The following is a 21048-nucleotide window of genomic DNA, read 5'->3' as shown; positions in this document are numbered from 1 at the left end:
GGCAAAGTCGACGTCGGTGGAATTTGAATTCAGAATGTAAAGACGGACGAAATGCCGCTATGCATTTTGCTCAGTGTGCTAACGAATCGGTCAGCTAGCCGCCTTAATAAGAAGAGCTGAAATTAATGCCTGCAACATTTCACAGCTCTAGCATCACTCCTTCATAATCAGCCTATGAACATTTCAGTACATCCTCGTAGTTCTCAAGGAGTTTAAGCGTGACACAGAATGTGACAAAGTTCACCCTTTGAATTACATGTACAACTGGTTTTTGCTAGCTGAGTAGACAGGAGCAACATGAAATAAAGTGCCTTACCCAAGGACACAACACGCCGCCGGGAATCGAACTCGCAACCTTGGAGTTACATTTTTAGGATTGTTTTGTTTATTTGAATTCAACAGCTGAAAAATGATTGAAATTGTACTTAACAATCTTCTCTAACACTTTGATCACTCTCCATCTTCAGTAACCATCAGTACGTTTGTGAAGAGTCACATCTACTAAAATTATGTCACATATGCCACGAGAATCTTGTAGCTAATCTCTCTACCCGTGGGCGTCAGTCATGCTTCAACTCTCAGAATGGAAACTTTCTGCCGCACCCTCACTTCGTGTGCTGTTTGTGCTGTTTGTGCTGTATATCTCTCAATGGCTCAAGATCTGTCAATACTGATCTTTAACAAAGTTAATTTATCTCATTCACATTTTCCTTCCTGAACATTAATAACGTGTGTGTGTGTGTGTGTGTGTGTGTGTGTGTGTGTGTGTGTGTGTGTGTGTGTGTGTGTGTGTGTGTGTGTGTGCAATGGAAGTGAGATGGTGAACATTCAACGCTGAAAAGGAAAATCAAACAGCGTTTCAACTCCGTGTGAGTGTATGTATGTATGTGTGTGCGTGAACAAGAGAAGTATGTGAATGTTTGTATGTGTGAACCAGAGTTTTTTCAGTAACAAATGAGGATCGATGCCACATCTCAAAAGACAACCACTAGATAACATTGACAAGTGTATTAATTTGATTGACCATCCATATTTATATATAAAATGCTACAATTGGCCGTCATTTTTTATGGCACGGGGCCAGCTAGTTTTGCATATTAAGCGTAAGATGAAGCATCATTTCTGTAATCTCTTTTGTACTCTTTCGTTTCCATACATTGATATTTGCATCGAGATGTCTTCTTTTGTGATCCGAAAAGTATCTCCATAATAATAGTAACAAGAGCACTCAGAGAGCCACACCAATGTCCTCTCTCAACGATTAACCAGGGATGATTTTTTTTAATGGGAATATCTGAAATAAACTCGACTGCTCTCACAAACGAGAATGCTAAAAATGAACCCGACCGCTCTCAAAAATTAAGTAAAAAAGGAAACAGGAAAAACAATCCAGAATCCTTGTCCATTACTGGATCGATTCCAAAATCTAATCAGTTCGTGCCAGTCACTGGGACAAACATCCCTGAAAGTTGCATTCGAATCCATCCAGCGGTTCTTGAGATATCTTGTCTACGGACAAACAAAGAAACAAACAAATACGACTGAAAAACAATACTTCCGCCTTCGCTAAGGCGGCGGTCATTATAATGATAATGATAACAACAGCAACAACAACTATGCATGTGTGTATGCACGAATGCATGTAAGTATGTATGCATGAGTATATGTGTATATGTATATTTTTCCTGTTGGTTGGTCACGTAGATAATTAGCTGGAAGTAATTAGGTAATGACTTCATTGATCGCCACTTACTTTAATCACCAAACTGTTGACTTATTGAAAGTATTCTTCAAACAGAACAGACTTTACTTCATCTCGTATTTACATTTCACTTGGAGTCAACTTAACCAGCTCTCTTGACCTACAGCTTTCATGTTTCCAGGATGTTGTTGCTGTTGTTGTTGCTGTTGTTGTTGTTGCTGTTGTTGTTGTTGCTGTTGTTGTTGTTGCTGTTGTTGTTGTTGCTGTTGTTGTTGTTGTCGCCGAGGTCATCGTCGTCGTCTTTAGCGTTGTTGTTATTGTTGCTTTACACAATCGTTATGGTGTCGGACAAAATGAATTTCCATGTTTTAGTTACAGATCTTCATGTTATGAATTCATATCCTGGCGAGGTCAGCTTTGCCTTTCATCTTTTAGGAGCCTCTAAACTAAAATATAGTACCAGACAAGCGCTTAGTTCTAATACCCTCCTCCTAAAACATAGCTGATCTTTTGTCAAAATTTGAATTCTGATTATTATTACTATACTCTTACTCTTTTACTCTTTTACTTGTTTCAGTCATTTGACTGCGGCCATGCTGGAGCACCGCCTTTAGTCGAGCATATCGACCCCAGGACTTATTCTTTGTAAGCCTAGTACTTATTCTATCGGTCTCTTTTGCCGAACCGCTAAGTTACGGGGACGTAAACACACCAGCATCGGTTGTCAAGCGATGTTGGGGTGACAAACAAAGACACACAAACACACACACACACACAATATATATATATACATATATACGACGGGCTTCTTCCAGCTTCCGTCTACCAAATCCACTCACAAGGATTTGGTCGGCCCGAGGTTATAGTAGAAGACACTTGCCCAAGGTGCCACGCAGTGAGACTGAACCCAGAACCATGTGGTTGGTAGGTAAGCTACTTACCACACAGCCACTCCTGCGCCTATTATTATTATTATTATTATTATTATTATTATTATTATTATTATTATTATTATTATTATTGTTGTTGTTGTTGTTGTTATATGTTTGACTTCTGCTTTGTATTTGTACAAGTTGACTCCAAGTCTCACCCAGAGACCTCAAGATACAACGAGTTAGAAGTTCGTGTTGGTGTTATGCCTAGGGTGTCATATATTTGGTTTTGCACATAGTATTGTTCTAGAAAATGTTTAAGAAAATTATGAGTTTGTTTTAAAATTTGAGATTACATGGACAATATTTTACGTAGGAGATGGGCAGTTCCCATGAGCACTATCTTTTGAATTTCTGCTATTTTGGGGGTTTCCTGGTATCTGAGCTAGGCAGGAATCGGCCCCTTTTGCTATTATTATTATTATTATTATTATTATTATTATTATTATTCCTTATTGTTGGTGTCATCGTCATTATCATTATCATAATCATTGCTTCTGTATAAACAATATGACCTTTCGATCGATCGTAATGTCTGTTCGATTTATTTGTGTTTTAAAAGTCTATATCTGAAAAGTTTTTCTTTTGCGAACCTGACGAGGGTCCAGGTAGACTGGTCAGCCTCGTTTTGTTTTGCCCTTCAACTCAGAATTTCTTTTCTCTCTCTCTCTCTCTCTCTCTCTCTCTCTCTCTCTCTCTCTCTCTCTCTCTCTCTCTCTCTCTCTCTAGAGCGTACCCATTTAAAAAAAATCAAAACGTTGTGCCGAAAATATTTGACAGGATAAATAACGTTTGCTACAATTTTGACATGGCCTTCTTCCCTTTAAGCAAAATCTCCACGACCACGCCCAATGCCAATAGAAACAACAACAACAACAACAACAACAACAACAACAACGACGACAGCAAAAACAAAAGAACTTACAGCAGCAGTGGCAGCAGTGGCAGCAGCACCACCGCTGCAATAAATAATGGAGACAGTAATAAGAACAATGATTCGACGACAAAAGTAAAGAAAAGAACAGCAGCAACAACTTTCTTTGAAGTGTGGCCATGCTGGAGCACACATAACAACAACAGCGTCCCCAGTAGTAACACTAACGCTCTTTATAACACTGCGGCTAACAAATCGTCTGTCAATGGCTTCGCTAACCTGGTTAAGAGGCAACACTCATTTTCTTTATCACCGCAGGAAATTAAATGGAAATATCCCAAATTTCCTCACCTGGTTTTGCGGATCATTATCCATAAGCATGTCGCAACAGGTCCGAGAAGACACGGGACAAGGTATTATATATAGGTGTTTAGGACTGCTTTCTTGAAAAGTAAAGCAAGCAACACAAAACGAAAACTGGAAAATGTCTTAAACTAATCTGAGGTACTCTTTTATTCTTTTACTCTTTTACTTGTTTCTGTCATTTGACTGCGGCCATGCTGGAGCACCGCCTTTTAGTCGAGCAAATCGACCCCAAGATTTATTCTTTGTAAGCCTAGTACTTATTCTACGGGGATATAAACACACCAGCATTGGTTGTTAAGCGATGTTGGTGGGGGGGGGGACAAACACAGACACACAAGCACACACACACACACACACACACACATATATATATATATATATGGGAGAATATACAAATAATAACAACAGACGAGGACAGGTGGTGTAAATAACAAAAGTATATATTAGTATGACGCTCGGGAATACGGAAAGTCTTTGACGTTTCGAGCTACGCTCTTCAACAGAAAGAATACGGAGACAAGGAGAAAAACACGGAGAAAAAAAATTGAATAGTGTTCAGTCAACGGTCAATCATATACATATATACGACGAGCTTCTTTCAGTTTCCATCTACCAAATCCACTCACGAGGCTTTGGTCGGCCCGAGGCTATAGTAGAAGACACTTTGCCCAAGGTGCCACGCAGTGGGACTGAACCCGAAACCATGTGGTTGGTAAGCAAGCTACGCCGGGCGAAATGATTTGCGGTATTTCGTCTACCGTTACGTTCTCAGTTCAAATTCCACCGAGGTCGACTTTGCCTGTCATCCTTTCAGGGGTCGATAAATTAAGTACCAGTTAAGAACTGGGGTCGATGTAATCGACTTAATCCCTTTGTCTGTCCTTGTTTGTCCCCTCTATGTTTAGCCCCTTGTGGGCAATAAAGAAATAAGAAACGTTAAGGCACCAAGAAAAATGCTTAGCGGTATTTTGTCTTTACGTTCTGAGTTCAAATTACGCCGAGGCCGACTTTGCCTTTCATCCATTCAGGGCCGATAAAATAATTACCAGTTGAGTATTGGGGTCGATGTAATCAACTTAGCCAATCCCCCGAAATTACTGACTTCGTGCCAACATTTTAAGCCATTATTAAGGGCAGTGAATCGACCAAATCGCTAGAGCGTCGGAAAATGCCTCGTGGTATTTACCTTCTGTACTTTCGTGGTCGATAAAATAAAACACCACTCATGTATTGGAGTCGAAGGTGTTGATTAACCAATTCCTTCAAAATTTCAGGTTCTATACCTATGCAAAAATATTATTATTTCAGTAACTGTCCTTATCATCGTCGATGTCCTTATCACCATTAACTTGATAAGCATTTTCTTCGACATCAGTTCCATTTGTGTTTGCTTGTATTATCACCTGAATTGTTCATTCTCAAATACCACGTTGACATAGAACACTTTATTCGAATCTACCGTGATAAATAAACTTGAGTCTTTCGTTTATTATATTAACAAATTCCTGATCTTCTTTGAGATCTTATGTAAATAAAGTAAGATGAAATAAGATTTGACAATGCTCGTTTGGTTCAATGGCTGAACATTATATCCGAGAGATTTGATAAAGCTACAGCTATAAAATCGTGCCTGTCGGCTGTTGTTTTATTAATATATCTCCTCGACAGCCATTGTGCCGGTATTATCGTTAATATATCAATGGTTCTTCTATACTCCACAATCACCCTGAGACACTCTGTATTCCGTCGCCTCCTCCGTAGCCATGGCTTTGAGTCTAACCTTACAGAAGATACGGGTTTACGTTCTTTCTTCTAGATTTCTTTTCAACAGAATGACTTCCCTAAAGTAAGTTGTCTTAGCTTAAAACTACTGAGAACAGGGTTGCGAAGAAAACCTTGTTATGTAGGTGTAGACATGACTGTGTAGTAGGAAATGTTCTTCATAACCACGTGATTCCGGGTTCTATCCCACTGCGTGGTACCTTGGGTAAGTGTTTTCTGTTATAACCCCGGATTTGGTCAACAGAAACTGAAAGAAGCCCGTCGTATGCGTGTGTGCGTGTGTTTATGTGTGTGTATGTGTGTGTGTGTGCGTGTGCGTTTATGTGTGTGTTTGTCCCCTACCCCAACCAATGTTGGTGCGTTTACGTCCCCGTAACCTAGCGGTTCAGCAAAGACAGCCCGATATAATAAGTGCCAGGCCTTAAAAGCTAAGCACTGGGTCGATTCGTTCGACTAAAATTCTTCAAAGCATTGTCCCCCCCCACCCCTCCCCAACACCCCCACAGTCTAATGACTGAAACAGTTAAAAGAATCCAAGAATAATAATGGATTCGTCCATTTTTGAGACTGTATGGTATGGTTTGATGGGGATTTTACTGCTGTTTCTAGCAACCCTGATGTTTCTTCAAACGATCATGTGGTTCCTTCTTTGACTCTGCGTGAGTTTACATCTGGCTCTATGATGTTCCTCACTGTATTTGTAATTATTCACGATATAACTAATTATCCCTAATCTAATTAATCACGCATTCACAACAAATTAAAACTAATTTCCTTCTAAACCAACGAGATAGTTTCTATGTGGTCGGCGCGGTCTATTAGATATACAGCAATCCCTCGACTATCGCGATGTATTACGTTCCAAAAAAACTCCACGCAATAGGTGAAAATCCGCAAAGTAGAAGCAGTACTGTACTGTATATTTTTTTATAATTTATATAGATTTATTTTATTATAAATTCAAAACAACAACACGGAGGAATCGACGTAAGCTTAAATAATAAACTACGATGGGTGAACTGCGATATGGCGAGAGGTTACTATATGTAAAGGAGGCGCAATGACCCAGTGGTTAGGGCAGCGGACTTTGTCTTTTATCCTTCGGGGTCGATAGAATAAGTACCAGGCGAGCACTGAGGTCGATGTAATTGATTTACCTTGCCTCTCCCAAAACTTCAGGATTTGTACCTGTCGTAGAAGAGATTATTAATTTTGCAATTAAACGGCGAACTGACAGAATCGTTAGCACGCCGGACAAAATACTTAGTGGTATTTCGTCCGTCTGCATGTTGAGTTCAAATTCCACCGAGGTCGACTTTGCCTTTCATCCTTTCGGAATCGATAAATTAAGTACTAGTGAAGCACTACAGTCGATGCAGTCGACTGGTCCCTTCCTCGCAAATTTCAGGGCTTGTGCTTTTAGTAAATAATAATAAATGCGCCCATTTTAAAGCCTAGCCAGGCTCATAGGCCCGGTTTCCCGGTTTCAATGGCGTATGTGTTCCCCAGCTGGACGGGACGCCAGTCCATCGCAGCGTTACTCATTTTTGCCAGCTGAGTGGAATGGAGTGGACTGAGTGGACTGGAGCAACGTGAAATGAAGTGTTTTGCTCAAGAACACAACGTGCCACCCGGTCCAGGAATCGAAACCACAATCTTACGATCATGATGCTGACACCCTAACAACTAAGCGCGTCGAACTGGCAGAATCGTTAGAACGCCAGGAAAAAAAAATACTTAGCGGCATTTCGTTCGTCTTTACGTTCTGAGTTCAAATTCCGCCGAGGTCGACTTTGCCTTTTTGTCTTTTCAGGGTCGATGAAATAAATACTAATTACGCACTGGGGTCGATGTAATCGACTAGCCCCTTCCCACAAAGTTTCAGGTCTTGTGTCCATAGCAGAAAGGATTTATTTAGCAATTTTAGAAGAAAATCCATGCTAGGCTTTGTTAAAAAGCGGACTGGGTTCAATCCCCATCGAGCTATTCGTCCTTCCGTGCTTGATAGAATTCGTCAAAGAATGGAACATATTTATTCGAGTGTCACCCCTTCTCCAAAAATGTGTGTCGATGTCCTTTAGTCAAATGTCACACTGTTTTGTTTTTCTTTTATTTATTTATTCATTTATTTGTTTATTTATTTGAGATCGGAATTTAGAATTGTCTTCTTTTTGGAATCGCCCACTGTCTATTTTTTTTACCAAATAACTCTCCTCTTATTTCTCTTCTTCTCTGATACTTTCTCTCTCTCTCTCTCTCTCTCCCTCTCTTGTATATATATATATATATATATATATATATATATATATATATACGCACTGGGGTCGATATAATCGACTTAATCCGTTTGTCTGTCCTTGTTTGTCCCCTCTGTGTGTAGCCCCTTGTGGGTAGTAAAGAAATAATATATATATGATGAGGCACTCCGTCGGTTACGATGACGAGGGTTCCAGTTGATCCGATCAACGAAACAGCCTGCTCGTGAAATTAACGTGCAAGTGGCTGAGCACTCCACAGACACGTGTACCCTTAAAGTAGTTCTCGGAAGATTCAGTGTGACACAGAGTGTGACAAGGCTGGCCCTTTGAAATACAGGTACAACAGAAATAGGAAGAAAGAATGATAGAAAGTTGTGGTGAAAGAATACAGCCGGGTTCACCGCCACACCCCCCACACCCCTGCCGGAGCCTCGTGGAACTTTAGGTGTTTTCGATCAATAAACACTCACAACGCCGGTCTGGGAATCGAAACCGCGATCCTATGACCAGTTCCCCCTCCCACTTCTATATTTTTCGTTTTTTCATTTCAAATACGTATGCCCTCTCTCCCTCTCTTTGTCTTTTGCTGTCTTTTTTCCTCTTTCCCGCTCTCTCTCTCTCTCCCTCTCCCTCTCTCTATCAATCTATCAATCTCTCACTTATTCATTCCCATCTTTTTCACATTCACTTTATGTATGTGTGTGTATGTATGTGTGCGTGTGTGTACGTGTGTGTATTTGTGTTTGTGCATTCTCTCTCTCTCTCTCTCTCTCTCTCTCTCTCTCTCTCTCTCTCCTGCACTCACTCTCTTTCTCCCTACCTCCCTCTCACTCATTCACCCTCTCTCTACCTAACCATTTCAATCACTCCTTGTGTCAATTCCTCTCCTTTTATACCATTAAGAAACATCATTGTCAGCCGCAATCATTTTTCAATCTAATTAACTATTTTGCTTCAAAGGACGCACACACGACCACAATTACACGATGTGGAAGATTGGTTCTTACGCAAGTGTCAAAGTGAAGAGCTTCGCCGAAACAGGAGTGTCCACAGATTTTGATAGTGAAGTGCAAGGTCACGAAGGTGTCCTTGATGCATTTAATCTGCCAGCCATAGGAAAAGGTTTTGGTCAATCTCAAGGAAGCATGTTCGTAGATTCTGCTCATCCTCTTGTGAGTATTTAGATTTTTTATATTCCTTCAATAATTTAATCTTTTATTACTTTTATCTATTTGTTTTACAAGATTCCTGATTTGTAAAGGTGTGTTATATTTCGGGACGTTCATTTTTTTTTTATTTTTACCAAATAAGCACACGCACTATACATTCGTTCTTCACTTCAGATTTATTATTGTTCTTATTTTACATTCTTTGTCTGTTTAATCCAATCTATCAAGAATGAGGTAAACAGAACAGGAGGAGACACATGGGATGGAGAGTCGCTGAAGAGGTCACAGGATGTGTGACGCAAGATTTTCAGGCAAAGGACTTAAATTAATTAATCTGAAGTGAAGAACGAATATATAGTGCATGTGTCTATTTGGCAAAAATATCCTGAAATAAAACAAAATCTTATATTCTTTTACTGGTTTCAGTAATTGAACTGTGACCATGCTTGATTGAGTATTAATCGATCGTATTGGCCCTAATACTTCAGTTCGATGTTTATTTTATCAATTTCTACTTAAATTGCCGGTTTTGACTTAAAACCTGTGCATGCCTTTATGTCTACACTGTAAGCATAAGCACACTCACATACATACATAGATACATACATACATATATACATACATACATACATACATACATACATATTCTCAAAATCAGAAAGGAAAAAGCTAATTCAAAAATTACAGATCCAAACCATCACTGGAACTGTAAAAATCTGTAAAACTTTCCAGAAGTTAATCATTTAAATATATATGAGCATGTCTAGATATGCAGCTATATGCATGAGAATACATACAAAGAGCAACACATACAAATCTGAACATATACATACATACATACATACATACATACATACATACATACATACATACATACATACATATCCTGTTGTTGATGTTGAAAATCCAATGAAGGAACCTTAGATCTAGTTTAGAAACCGGCTCTTTCTCTATTGGCAAGAAATCTTGAAATAAAACTGAACAATGACGTACATACATACATACATACATACATACATACATACATACATACATACATACATACATACATATACCATCATAGAAGTCAGCTGTTCTGCTGATGTAGACATTTCTTTGAAAGTCAAAGAGAAAGTGGATAACTATGAACTACTGCTTCGAAACCTCCAGTCTTTATATCCAGATTACAAATCCACATTTATACCAATAATTATTGGTGAACTTGGCTTTGTGAGTAAATGCCTAAGTGACAATCTGGATAAGCCAGTGTTTTCAGAAAAAGAAATCAACCAACAGACTTGCACATTACAAATACAATCTCTAAGCGAAAGAGTAAAAATATGCATGACTTTTCTCCAGTTTAAAGTGTGACATTGTCTTCGTTATCCAACGATGGAGATTTGTATTTTTGTTAGAAATCAGCTCTTTCCTCAGATAAAAGAATTTAAATAATTGAAAACAGAAAGGAATACACACGCACGCACGCACACACACACACACACACACACACACATGACCAACGTCTGGCTACCATATTTCCTTCTCACGGCATTGATCAACCTGAGGCAACAGTACAACAGTAAAATACACTTGCCGAAGATACAGCCGGAGTTCCGTGGCTTTTTTCCACGGCTATCACTGCACCTCTGTTTATCTTGTACCGTTTATTTTTCACTTGTCCAGTGTCTCCATCTATCAGGATACCAAGACATTGATGTTTCTACTTCCTTAGCTGTTATCAATGGGAAATACCTAAGAGTGGCAACTCTGGAGAGACCTCATTAAAATTTCCCTTGAATAACACTGGTGGCGTGGAGAGGAGAGGCCGGTATGCATGGGTTACTGTTGGTTTTCCATAAACAACCTTGCCTGGACTTCTGCCTGGGAGGGTAACTTTCTAAGTGCAATCCCAAAAGAATAAGTACTAGGCTTCCAAAGAATAAGTCCTGGGTCGGTTTGTTCGACTAAAGGTGGTGCTCTAGCACGGCCGCAGTTAAATAACTGAAACAAGTAAAAGAAATATGTATATACGACTGGCTTTTATTCAGTTTCCGTCTATCAAATACATTAAGTCTTTGGTCGGCTCCGTGGTTATAGTAGAAGACACTTGCTCAAGATAGCATGCAGTGGAACTGAAACCGGAACCATGTGGTTGGGAAGCAAGCTTCTTACCACACAGCCACACTTTTTTATTACGACGTCTTCTCTTAGTGTATGAAGAATTTGTGTTCATTCAAAAGAAACCGATATTAATCCAGCTGAAGAATTGTTTTGTTCCTATTTGCTTGTCTTTCAGCATCGCATCAAATGCGAAAAAGAACAGTTTTGTTTATGATTACATATCATGGTGTGGTTATTTAAATCTTATTTGAACGTTTTCAGCTGTTTGTGAGAAAAGTTCTTTCTTTGAAACAATGATATCTTTGCTTATCATTACTTCTATAGCCATCTCACCCATGCTCTGAGGACACATCTAGTGGGGCGGGGTTTACTTCTGTTTCTTCGTTTTGTTTTGTCTTTTGTTTTTTTCGCGTTAAATTTATGCATAGCCCTATATTATAGAAGCATACTTACACATGGTCAGACAGTAATATTAGGTGCATGCTAACGAATATACACGCAAACACATAACTATGCGCGTGTATGCATGTGCGTATAAACATACATACACTCTCACATATATATATATATAAATATGTGTGTGTGTATGTATGTATGTATGTATGCATAAAACACACGCAGAAAGTCAAAAAATGAATAGAACCTAATCTTTTTACTGTACTTTAAATCAAACATCTGCTTGAATGTGTATATTTGAAGAAACTTTCTGCATGTACGTGTGTATACAAAAGTGCATCTATATATACATGTAGATGTAGGTATGTACATATATGTATGTACACATGCATATGCTCATATATCATTTGTATTATATATATATATATATATATATATATATATATATATATATATATATATATATATACACATACATACTTAAATGTTTAAGTGTGTATTATAAGTATGTGTATGTGTGTGTATGTGTGTGTGTATATATATATATATATATACATACATGCATATATATATATACTTAAATGTTTAAGTGTGTATTATAAATATGTGTACGTCTGTGTACGTGTGTGTGTGTATATATATATGTATATATTTATATATATATATATATATATATATATATATATATATATATATATATATATATATATATATATATATATATATATATATATATATACACTCACATGCACCCTCACATATCCCATATGTATACATAACTGTTGTGTTAAACTTTTTCACACGTACATACATATGTGCGTATGTAAATATGTGAGTGTGTGTGTGTGTGTGTGTGTGTGTGTGTGTGTGTGTGTGTGTGTGTGTGTGTGTGTGTGTGTGTGTGTGTGTGTGTGTGTGTGTGTGTGTGTGTGTGTATGTCTGTGTGTGTGTGTGTGTGCGTGTGCGTGCGTGTGTGAAAGTTGAACAAATGGGAAGAAAAGACGAAACATTGAACAATAGGATTAAATATCAACAGCGTATCAGAAACGATGAAGTTTGGTGTGAACTATTGTAAGGTTTTCACTCATTTTTCTCACACCTACAAGATTTTTTGGCGTGGTAATTTCCAGTTGTTAAAATACAGATTTCAGCTTAAACCTGATTAGTTTGCTGTACTTGTAGTATAGAACTCCCGTGAGAAATGTGGTTTATTCTAGTGAATTGCTAAAAGTATATGTGGCTGGAAAACGTATGGGTATTATGGGAATAGCGAATAAACTTTAACAGTTGTTTTGATGCATATACACTTTTGACGAAATTGTTCTCATTATTGTGAACTAGAATTTAACTTGAGTGCTTTCTCTAAAGAGTGAATGAGTGAATGAAGGAATGAGAGAATGCGTGAGAGAGAATGTGAAAGAATTAATTTGACTCTGAGGTTGTTACGACGGATTATTAAATAATTTCCTAAGGAAATTACTATTTTGTTCTGGATTTGATTCTTTTCTCTCTTCTTCCGTTAACTCTTGTCTCTGAGAATCATGAGTATTGCAACTTCCAATGTTCTCTTCGTCTGAATTAAACTGCCTGGTAAGAAGCTTTCATCCGAACCACATGTTTCCAGGTTCACTCCCACTGCGTGGCACTTTGGGCTAGTGTCATCTACTATAGCCTCGATCCGACCAAAGCCCTGTGAGTGGATTTAGTTGATGGAAACGGATATAAGCCCGTCGTGTGTGTGTGTGTGTGTGTGTGTGTGTGTGTGTGTGTGTGTTCAGTAAATCATAAATCCGAAAGAGAAGCACACTCTAAGTTACAGAGCAGTAGAGTTTATGGATAAAAATAGATATGACCTGTTTGTTGGGTTACCCTGGGTTTCACGTCCATAAAGCGCTTAGCTTTGCAGCGTTTCTTCAGAGAGGCCACTTGCTAGAGAGGCCATAGGCCAACCGGTTTTAGGGCCTGAAGAAACGCTGTAAAACTAAGCGCTTTATGGACATGAAACACGGGGTAATCCCATAGACCGGTCGTATCTATCTTTGTGTGTGTGTGTGTGTGTGTGTGTGTGTGTGTGTGTGTGTGTGCGCGCGCGTGTGTGTGTGTGTAATACGTTTTTAGTGGTTGAACTCGAAGTAGATAAAGCGTGTATATACTGAATTAAAAAATTCCTTTCAATAGAAAATGTTGGAGGCTTACCGTACGACTCGAATTAACTTCTGTAAACATGACAGCCCTTCTATCAAGAGTAGCCTTCGGTTCCTATTATACAACATTATTTATAGCTTTATCTACTTCGAATCCAACAGTTAAAACGAATTATTTCACGTTCTTTCGAAGTTTCTACATTCTTATAACGTTGCCAACATACAATTCTTGCTGGTAAGGACAAAGTTTCGAAAATAAATAGAGAAACTTGAAAGATTGCTTTGATCTAATGGTCAAACGTCTCTCATGTATACAGAAGATTGCTTTTTCTGGTAACGGCAACATTTAAGATAAAACTCATAAACACGATATCGGATTTGTGACTATGCCCTTCCATACTCACTACTATGATATCGTTAATGAACATTTCTTCAGCCAACCGAACAGACACATCAACAGTTCCTAGAAAAAGAACTCCTGATAATATTCAGCGACTTTAATTCCAGATTCGGCTCAAGTTTTTTGGTGGCGTCTGTTTCAGCAAGGTCAAGGTCAGTCGTAACGTTTCCGAGTATCGTGCAGAAATTCAATAATGAATGAAAACCAAGAAGTCTGTCTACTTCGATTCAATACATTGCTTTTATATGCGCTTTAAAGAAACTGTAGAACATGAAATATAGTACGGCCTTGGGACAAACTCAAAATAGACATTCATACTGTTGCAGTGGCTTTTATAAGAAATGAAGATCTGCTGGACGACGATTGGTACTCATTCAACTTAAACAGGTTAGATTCCCTCGATGCTGCCCAGTTAAATATGCTTCAAGCCTTGTTGTTTACAGAGAAACACCAAACACTTAAAACACCTTCAAATAGAGTTCAGATAATGTTAATTATTTCTTTATTGCTCACAAGGGGCTAAACACAGAGGGGACAAACAAGGACAGACAAACGGATTAAGTCGATTACATTGACCCCAGTGCGTAACTGGTACTTAATTTGTCGACCCCGAAAGGATGAAAAGCAAAATCGACCTCGGAGGAATTTGAACTCTGAACGTAACGGCAGACGAAATACCGCTAAGCATTTCGCCCGGCGTGCTAACGTTTCTGCAAGTTCGCCGCCTTTTCAGATAATGTTAATAATGTATATTAGTGATTAGTGGCTCAATCTCTGCAACTCTAAGCCACGAGGCAATATCAAGGAAACTGTGGTATTCAGTGTAGTACAGAGAAAGTATGTAGGCGCGTGGTTTAGTTGTTAGGGTACTCGGCTCATGATAGTAAGGCTGTGAGTTCGATACCCGGTGACGTGTTATGTCCTTGAGCAAGACACTTTATTTCACAATGCTCCAGTCTACTAGGCTGACAAACATGAGTAACACCTGTATTTCAACACACCAGCTTTGTCGTCTTCTGTGGCACTCTGAATCAGTGTAGCACAGAGAAAGTATGTAGGCGCGTGGTTTAGTTGTTAGGGTACTCGGCTCGTGATAGGAAGGTTGTGAGCTCGATACCCGGTGACGTGTTATGTCCTTGAGCAAGACACTTTATTTCACAATGCTCCAGTCTACTAGGCTGGCAAACATGAGTAGTACCTGTATTTCAACACACCAGCTTTGTCGTCTTCTGTGGCACCCTGAATCTCCCCTGAGAGCTACGTTAAGAGCACGCGTGTCTGTGAAGTGGTCAGTTATTTGCCCGTTAATTTCGCAAACTGTTCCGTTGATCAGATCAACTGGAACCCTCGCCGTCGTAATCGATAGATAGATAGATAGATAGATAGATAGATAGATAGATAGATAGATAGATAGATAGATAGATAGATAGATATGTTTGCTTGTATGTATGTATGTATGTATGAAAAATCATCTCGGAGAAATGTCGAAAAGTTTAGCTAAATATACATTATCAATGAAGTAAGACGTGTATACGCGTGTATACAAAAACACACACAAACACACACAGAGATATATAGAGAGTGAGAGAGGAGAGGAGGGAGGGAATAAGAATGAGAGAGCGAGAACGAGAGAGAGAGAGGGAGAGAATTAATGAATAGTTTTTCTCGATGTTCTGAATTTTAAAATGCTTGTTATCTTTTTCTTTACGTTCTTCACGCCTTCGTCTTGTTTATCAAATCACCGACTGATCTAATTTGTCTTCTTTCTTTTTATTTTAACTGTTATACATGTTTTCTTCTTTATTTTGTAAGTTGGGGTAGTTTTCTGTTTTGGTTCTTTTTCTGTTTGTTTTTGTTGTTGTTTTTTTTCATGCAGAAATTATATTTTTGTTTTATGTTTTGATCTGTTAGTTTAGAAATATATATATATATATATAGACAGAGATCTTTCATGTACTTGTCTGTTGTTGTGGATCATTTTGCTTGTTTATTTGTTTAAATTCAGCATCACACATGGTATATAGAAGCTTGATTAAGACAGTTCTATTACTCAAATATAAAAATTAAAGAAGATACAAAAAGGGTGGTAGTAAGAAAGAGGAGGAAGAGGAGGGGGAGGACCATCACAACAAATTTGCAAAGTTTGTAGCACAAATTCTTTTCTTAAGTCATACACCACATACATGCACATACACACATACACACATACATACATACATACCAGATTTATATTCGTAATTATTGGGGCACTGGGATATGTAACAAACTGCATCAGAACCAATTTTGAGATATTTTGGTTCTCAGAACCAGAGAAAAGAAAGTTAATTAGATTACAGATACAAGCTATCAACGGAACTGTTAAAATATGCAAAACTTTTCAAAAGTTTTGCATATAAGTACGTATGCTCAAGTCTTGAAGTGTAACTATATGCATGAGTATACGTACATTAAACAAAGCATACAAATCTACACGTGCACTGACTTCAAATATTTGTACGCATGCGCACAACCATACATAACTACCCTGTTTATATTGAAATTCCAGTTAAGGAACATTAGATCTAGGTTAGAAACCGGCTCTTTCTCCGTTGGCAAGAAATCTAGAAATAAAACTTAATAATCTTTTCTGCTAAAGGTACAAGTCCTGGAATTTCTTCGGGGAGGGACTAGTCTATTACATCGACCCCAGTGTTTTACTAGTACTTAATTTATCGACCCCGAAAAGATGAAAGGCAACGTCGGCCTCGGCGGAATTTGAACTCAGGACGTAAAGACGGACAAGATTCAGCTAAACATTTTTCCGTCGTGCTAACGATTCTGCCAGCTGGCCGCCATAATAAAACTTACTAATAACTTACATACATGTGTGTATGTGTCTGTGTGTGTGTTTGCGCATGAGCGTGTGTGTGTGCGTGTGAAATAATTTTAAACACTATAGAATTCAATAAAAAATGGGAAGCAAGCCTAATAACTTTATTTGAATTTAAAATAATTATTGGTTTCATTATTGCTATCAGTTTCTTTCTGTCTGTCCAGATCCTCGGGTAACGAATTTAATCTGTATTCATTCAAAAATTGTCTTATTTCGATAATTTCAACCAATCACTGACAAGTATTCAGTTGTTTATATTTACTCTTTTGGCTGATTAAGCGGTGTAAAGCGTATTTAATCTCCATACCTTCGTTTTATTTGCTTTTTTCATTTTAAATTTGCTTAAACCCTAACCCTAACCCTAACCCTAACTAACCCTAGGGTTAGGATTAGGGTTAGGGTTAGGGTTAGGGTTAATTGTTTCAGAATCATTTGTTTATGTAGTCGGCACTTAATGTATATCGGCTGAATGGACGTCAGTGATTGGTTGAAATTACAGAAATACGACAACTTTAACATGGAATAACTTATGGATTTCTTTTTTTTTTTAAGAAGACTAAGAGAAAAAGATGTTTTATATGACACATTCTACCAGTGTTCCAAGTTTCAAAGTGTTTCGTTAATGAAAAATGTGGCCCCCGTTTTAAAAAAGATCCCAAAAATGTTTATACACGCATAGTGATTCATACCATAAGAGGAATAGCAAAGAGAGAGCTCAATGTGGAGCGATGTCTTTTATGTTACGTATTTCAATCATTGGACAGCGACCATGCTGAGGCAAAAGCCTTGTAGGTCTAAGTCGAACAAATCGATCCTAGTACATAATTTTTTAAAGTTTGGTGTTTATTCTATCGGTTTCTTTTTCCTGAATCGCTAAGTTACAAGGACATAAACACACCTAACACCGGTTGTCAAACGGAAGTGGGAGACAAACACAAACACACGTACGCGCGTGTGTGTGTGTGTGTGTATTTGTGTGTGTGTGTGTGTGTGTGTGTGTGTGTGTGTGTGTGTGTGTGTGTGTGTGTGTGTCCGTACGACGGACTTCTTCCAGTTTGTCTACCAAATCGACTCACAAGAATTTGATCGGTTCAAGGCTATAGTAGAAGAAATGTGCCATGCAGTGCCATGCAGTGGAACTGAACCCAGAACCTTTAGAGTTCTAAAGAAAATTATGTTTTTGATATGAAGAGTAAACTAAAAGAAATTTTAAATAAAATTAGGGCGCCATGAACCCATGCATCTTTCTTAGCTTCGCTTTGATAGTACTTAGATTCTATGGTTGTTTGGTTCTAGGTTCTTTATATATTCCATTTGGCGAAGTAATGTCTATTTAATTGAACTCTGATCAATTAATAAATCTCTATAAACTTCAAGTGAATCCTACAATGCGATACCTCTTACAGATTTGAGACAGAACTGTCACGACACACAGCGAATTAGGCAAGCGCCATTTCGGCGAAGTCTTAAGCGATGATCAGTGTCCTCGTATATAAATTTTAAGTTAGAAGTTGTCTTCATTGACAGAAAATCAGTGTATGGCAATCAGTCAACAAACTGTGAAACGGTTAACAAATAGAATCCTAATTTAGTTGTTTTTATATGTACAGCAAGATGGAGAGAGCACTCAAGTCTATTTACATTGTAAACATTTTTCACAACGAGGCTTTAAAGCTAATTGTACATATATCGGCGTTATTTTTGTTTCAGATACTTTGATAAGCACCGTAGTGTGTGTGTGTGTGTGTGTGTGTGTGTGTGTGTGTGTGTGTGTGTGTGTGTGTGTGTGTGTGTGTGTGTGTGTGTGTGTGTGTGTGTGCGCGCGTTGAAGTTTTGCAATATATACACTGCCATATCGTATTGATATATGAAGGTTGATATCGCGATATTGTTTCATATGTTGAGAAAGAGTTTATCAAAGCATGTTTATACTTAAACATCTAAATATACTAAAAACAACGTAATTTATATGTACAGATATCAAAATAGATATCTGTATGCATACAAACATACATACATACATCAGTGAAAAAGAGAATACCTACGCTGAACAATTGACAAATCTGCGGTTACTCTATACAGATTACAAGTTCAGGTTTATACCTGTAATTATTGGAGTCCTGGGATATGTAACACACTGCCTAAATACCAGTCTTGAGAAATTGGCTTCTCAAAACCAGAAAGGAGAGAGCTAATTCGAAGACTACAGATCCAATCCATCACTGGAACTGTAAAAACCTGTAAAACTTTCCAGAAGTTTATCATTTAAATATATATGAGCATGTCTAGATATGCAACTATACGCATAAGAATACATACAAGCAAAACATACAAATCTGCATGCATACGTACATACATACATACATACATACATACATACATACATACACACATACACACATGCATATACATACATCTCTTGAAACATCAAGGAGAAAGGCGATAACTACGGACAACTGCTTCGAAACCTACGGCTTCTATACCCAAATTGTGAATTCACATTTATACCAATAATAATAGGTGCACTTGGTTTTGTAAATAAATGACTAAGTGACAATCTGGATAAGTTGGAGATACAAATAGTCTCTGTAAGCGGAACAGTAAAAATATACAAGAGTTTCCTCAAGTTCAAAATGTGAATTTGTTTTTATTATCTACAGTTCATCGATGGAGCTTTGTACCTTTGTTAGAAACCAGTTCCTTCTTTGCAGGAATATTCGAACTTAGAAGAAAACATGCATAACTTTTAAATTCGAAGAGAACTCCTCCTCTTCCTCCTTGACTCTCTCGTCGTTAACACTTTCACCCTCCGCAAAAAATTCCAAATTTTATTTAATTTGCTTTGCGGGAAGGACTGTTCCAATGAAGTCACATATTGTCCTTGCCTTCAAAACGCGGAGTAGATGGACAAAGACAACTGACGAAGGGATAAACTCTTTATGTTGCATGTCTCGTTTCTCTGTTTGTTTGTTTGTTTGTTTGTTTGTTTTTTTTCGTTGTTCGAAAAAAGTTCGTTTTATGTTTTCGTTTATCGTTTCTCATTGTGTTTAATGTTTTTTTGATGTCCTGTACCCATATATGCATGTATGTATACATATATATGTAGGTATGTACATATATGTATGGATATATGCATATATATATATATATATATGTATATATATATAACATTATTTACATTATTTACATTTGACGGATATTCGTCCTCATCTTGTTTGTTGTTAACACAACGTTTCGGCTGATATACCCTCCAGCCTTCGTCAGGTGTCTTGGGGAAATTTCGAACCTGGTTCTCATTCCTATCGATGTTACTATTATTATTATTATTATTATTATAATTATTACTATCATTAATCACGTCGCTGCCGTGAATCGAACTCGGAACCTTGGGGTTAGTAGCCCGCGCTCTTAACCACTACGCCATATGCCCGTGGGCATATATAGAACTGTATATATATATATATATATATATATATATATATATATATATATATATATATATATATATATATATATATATATATATATATATATATATATATATATATATATATATATATATATATATATATATATATATATATATATATATATATACATATATATATATATATATATATATATATATATATATATATATATATATATATACATATATATATATATATATATATATATATATATATATATATATATATACATATATATATATATATATATATATATATATACATATATATATATATATATATATATATATATATATATATACATATATATATACATATATATATATATATATATATATATATATATATATATATATATATATATATATATATATATATATATATATAAACTTTTACTTAAATCGATTTGTGTACATTATTTCATCAAACTTCTAAAGCAATGAAACAAAGACGGATCCGGTGATATTTGAACTCAAAACCTTGTAGTAACGAGTTATGTATTATATTTTCGTGTGAGACGACTCAATGACTTCAGTACGTGCATTGGTTTTCAATTTAGTGCCATACTTCTCACTTTTTGTTT

General features: G+C 37.2%; 1 protein-coding gene across 2 annotated transcripts in view; it reads left to right on the top strand.

Moving 5' to 3' along the window:
- LOC106867785 (uncharacterized) overlaps positions 1-21048 on the top strand; it is an 83994-nt gene that overhangs the window by 12723 nt on the left and 50223 nt on the right. For both annotated transcript variants that reach the window (XM_014912771.3, XM_014912772.3), the window contains exon 3: positions 8875-9086. In XM_014912771.3, coding sequence (XP_014768257.2) covers positions 8875-9086 — 212 coding nt within the window. The remainder of the gene's footprint in view (positions 1-8874; positions 9087-21048) is intronic.

This window comes from Octopus bimaculoides, chromosome 2, assembly GCF_046866305.1.
Source record: "Octopus bimaculoides isolate indiv1 chromosome 2, ASM4686630v1, whole genome shotgun sequence".
Lineage (NCBI taxonomy): Eukaryota > Metazoa > Mollusca > Cephalopoda > Octopoda > Octopodidae > Octopus > Octopus bimaculoides.
Note: the sequence above shows the minus strand (reverse complement) of the source record. Positions and strands in the feature narration are given on the sequence as shown.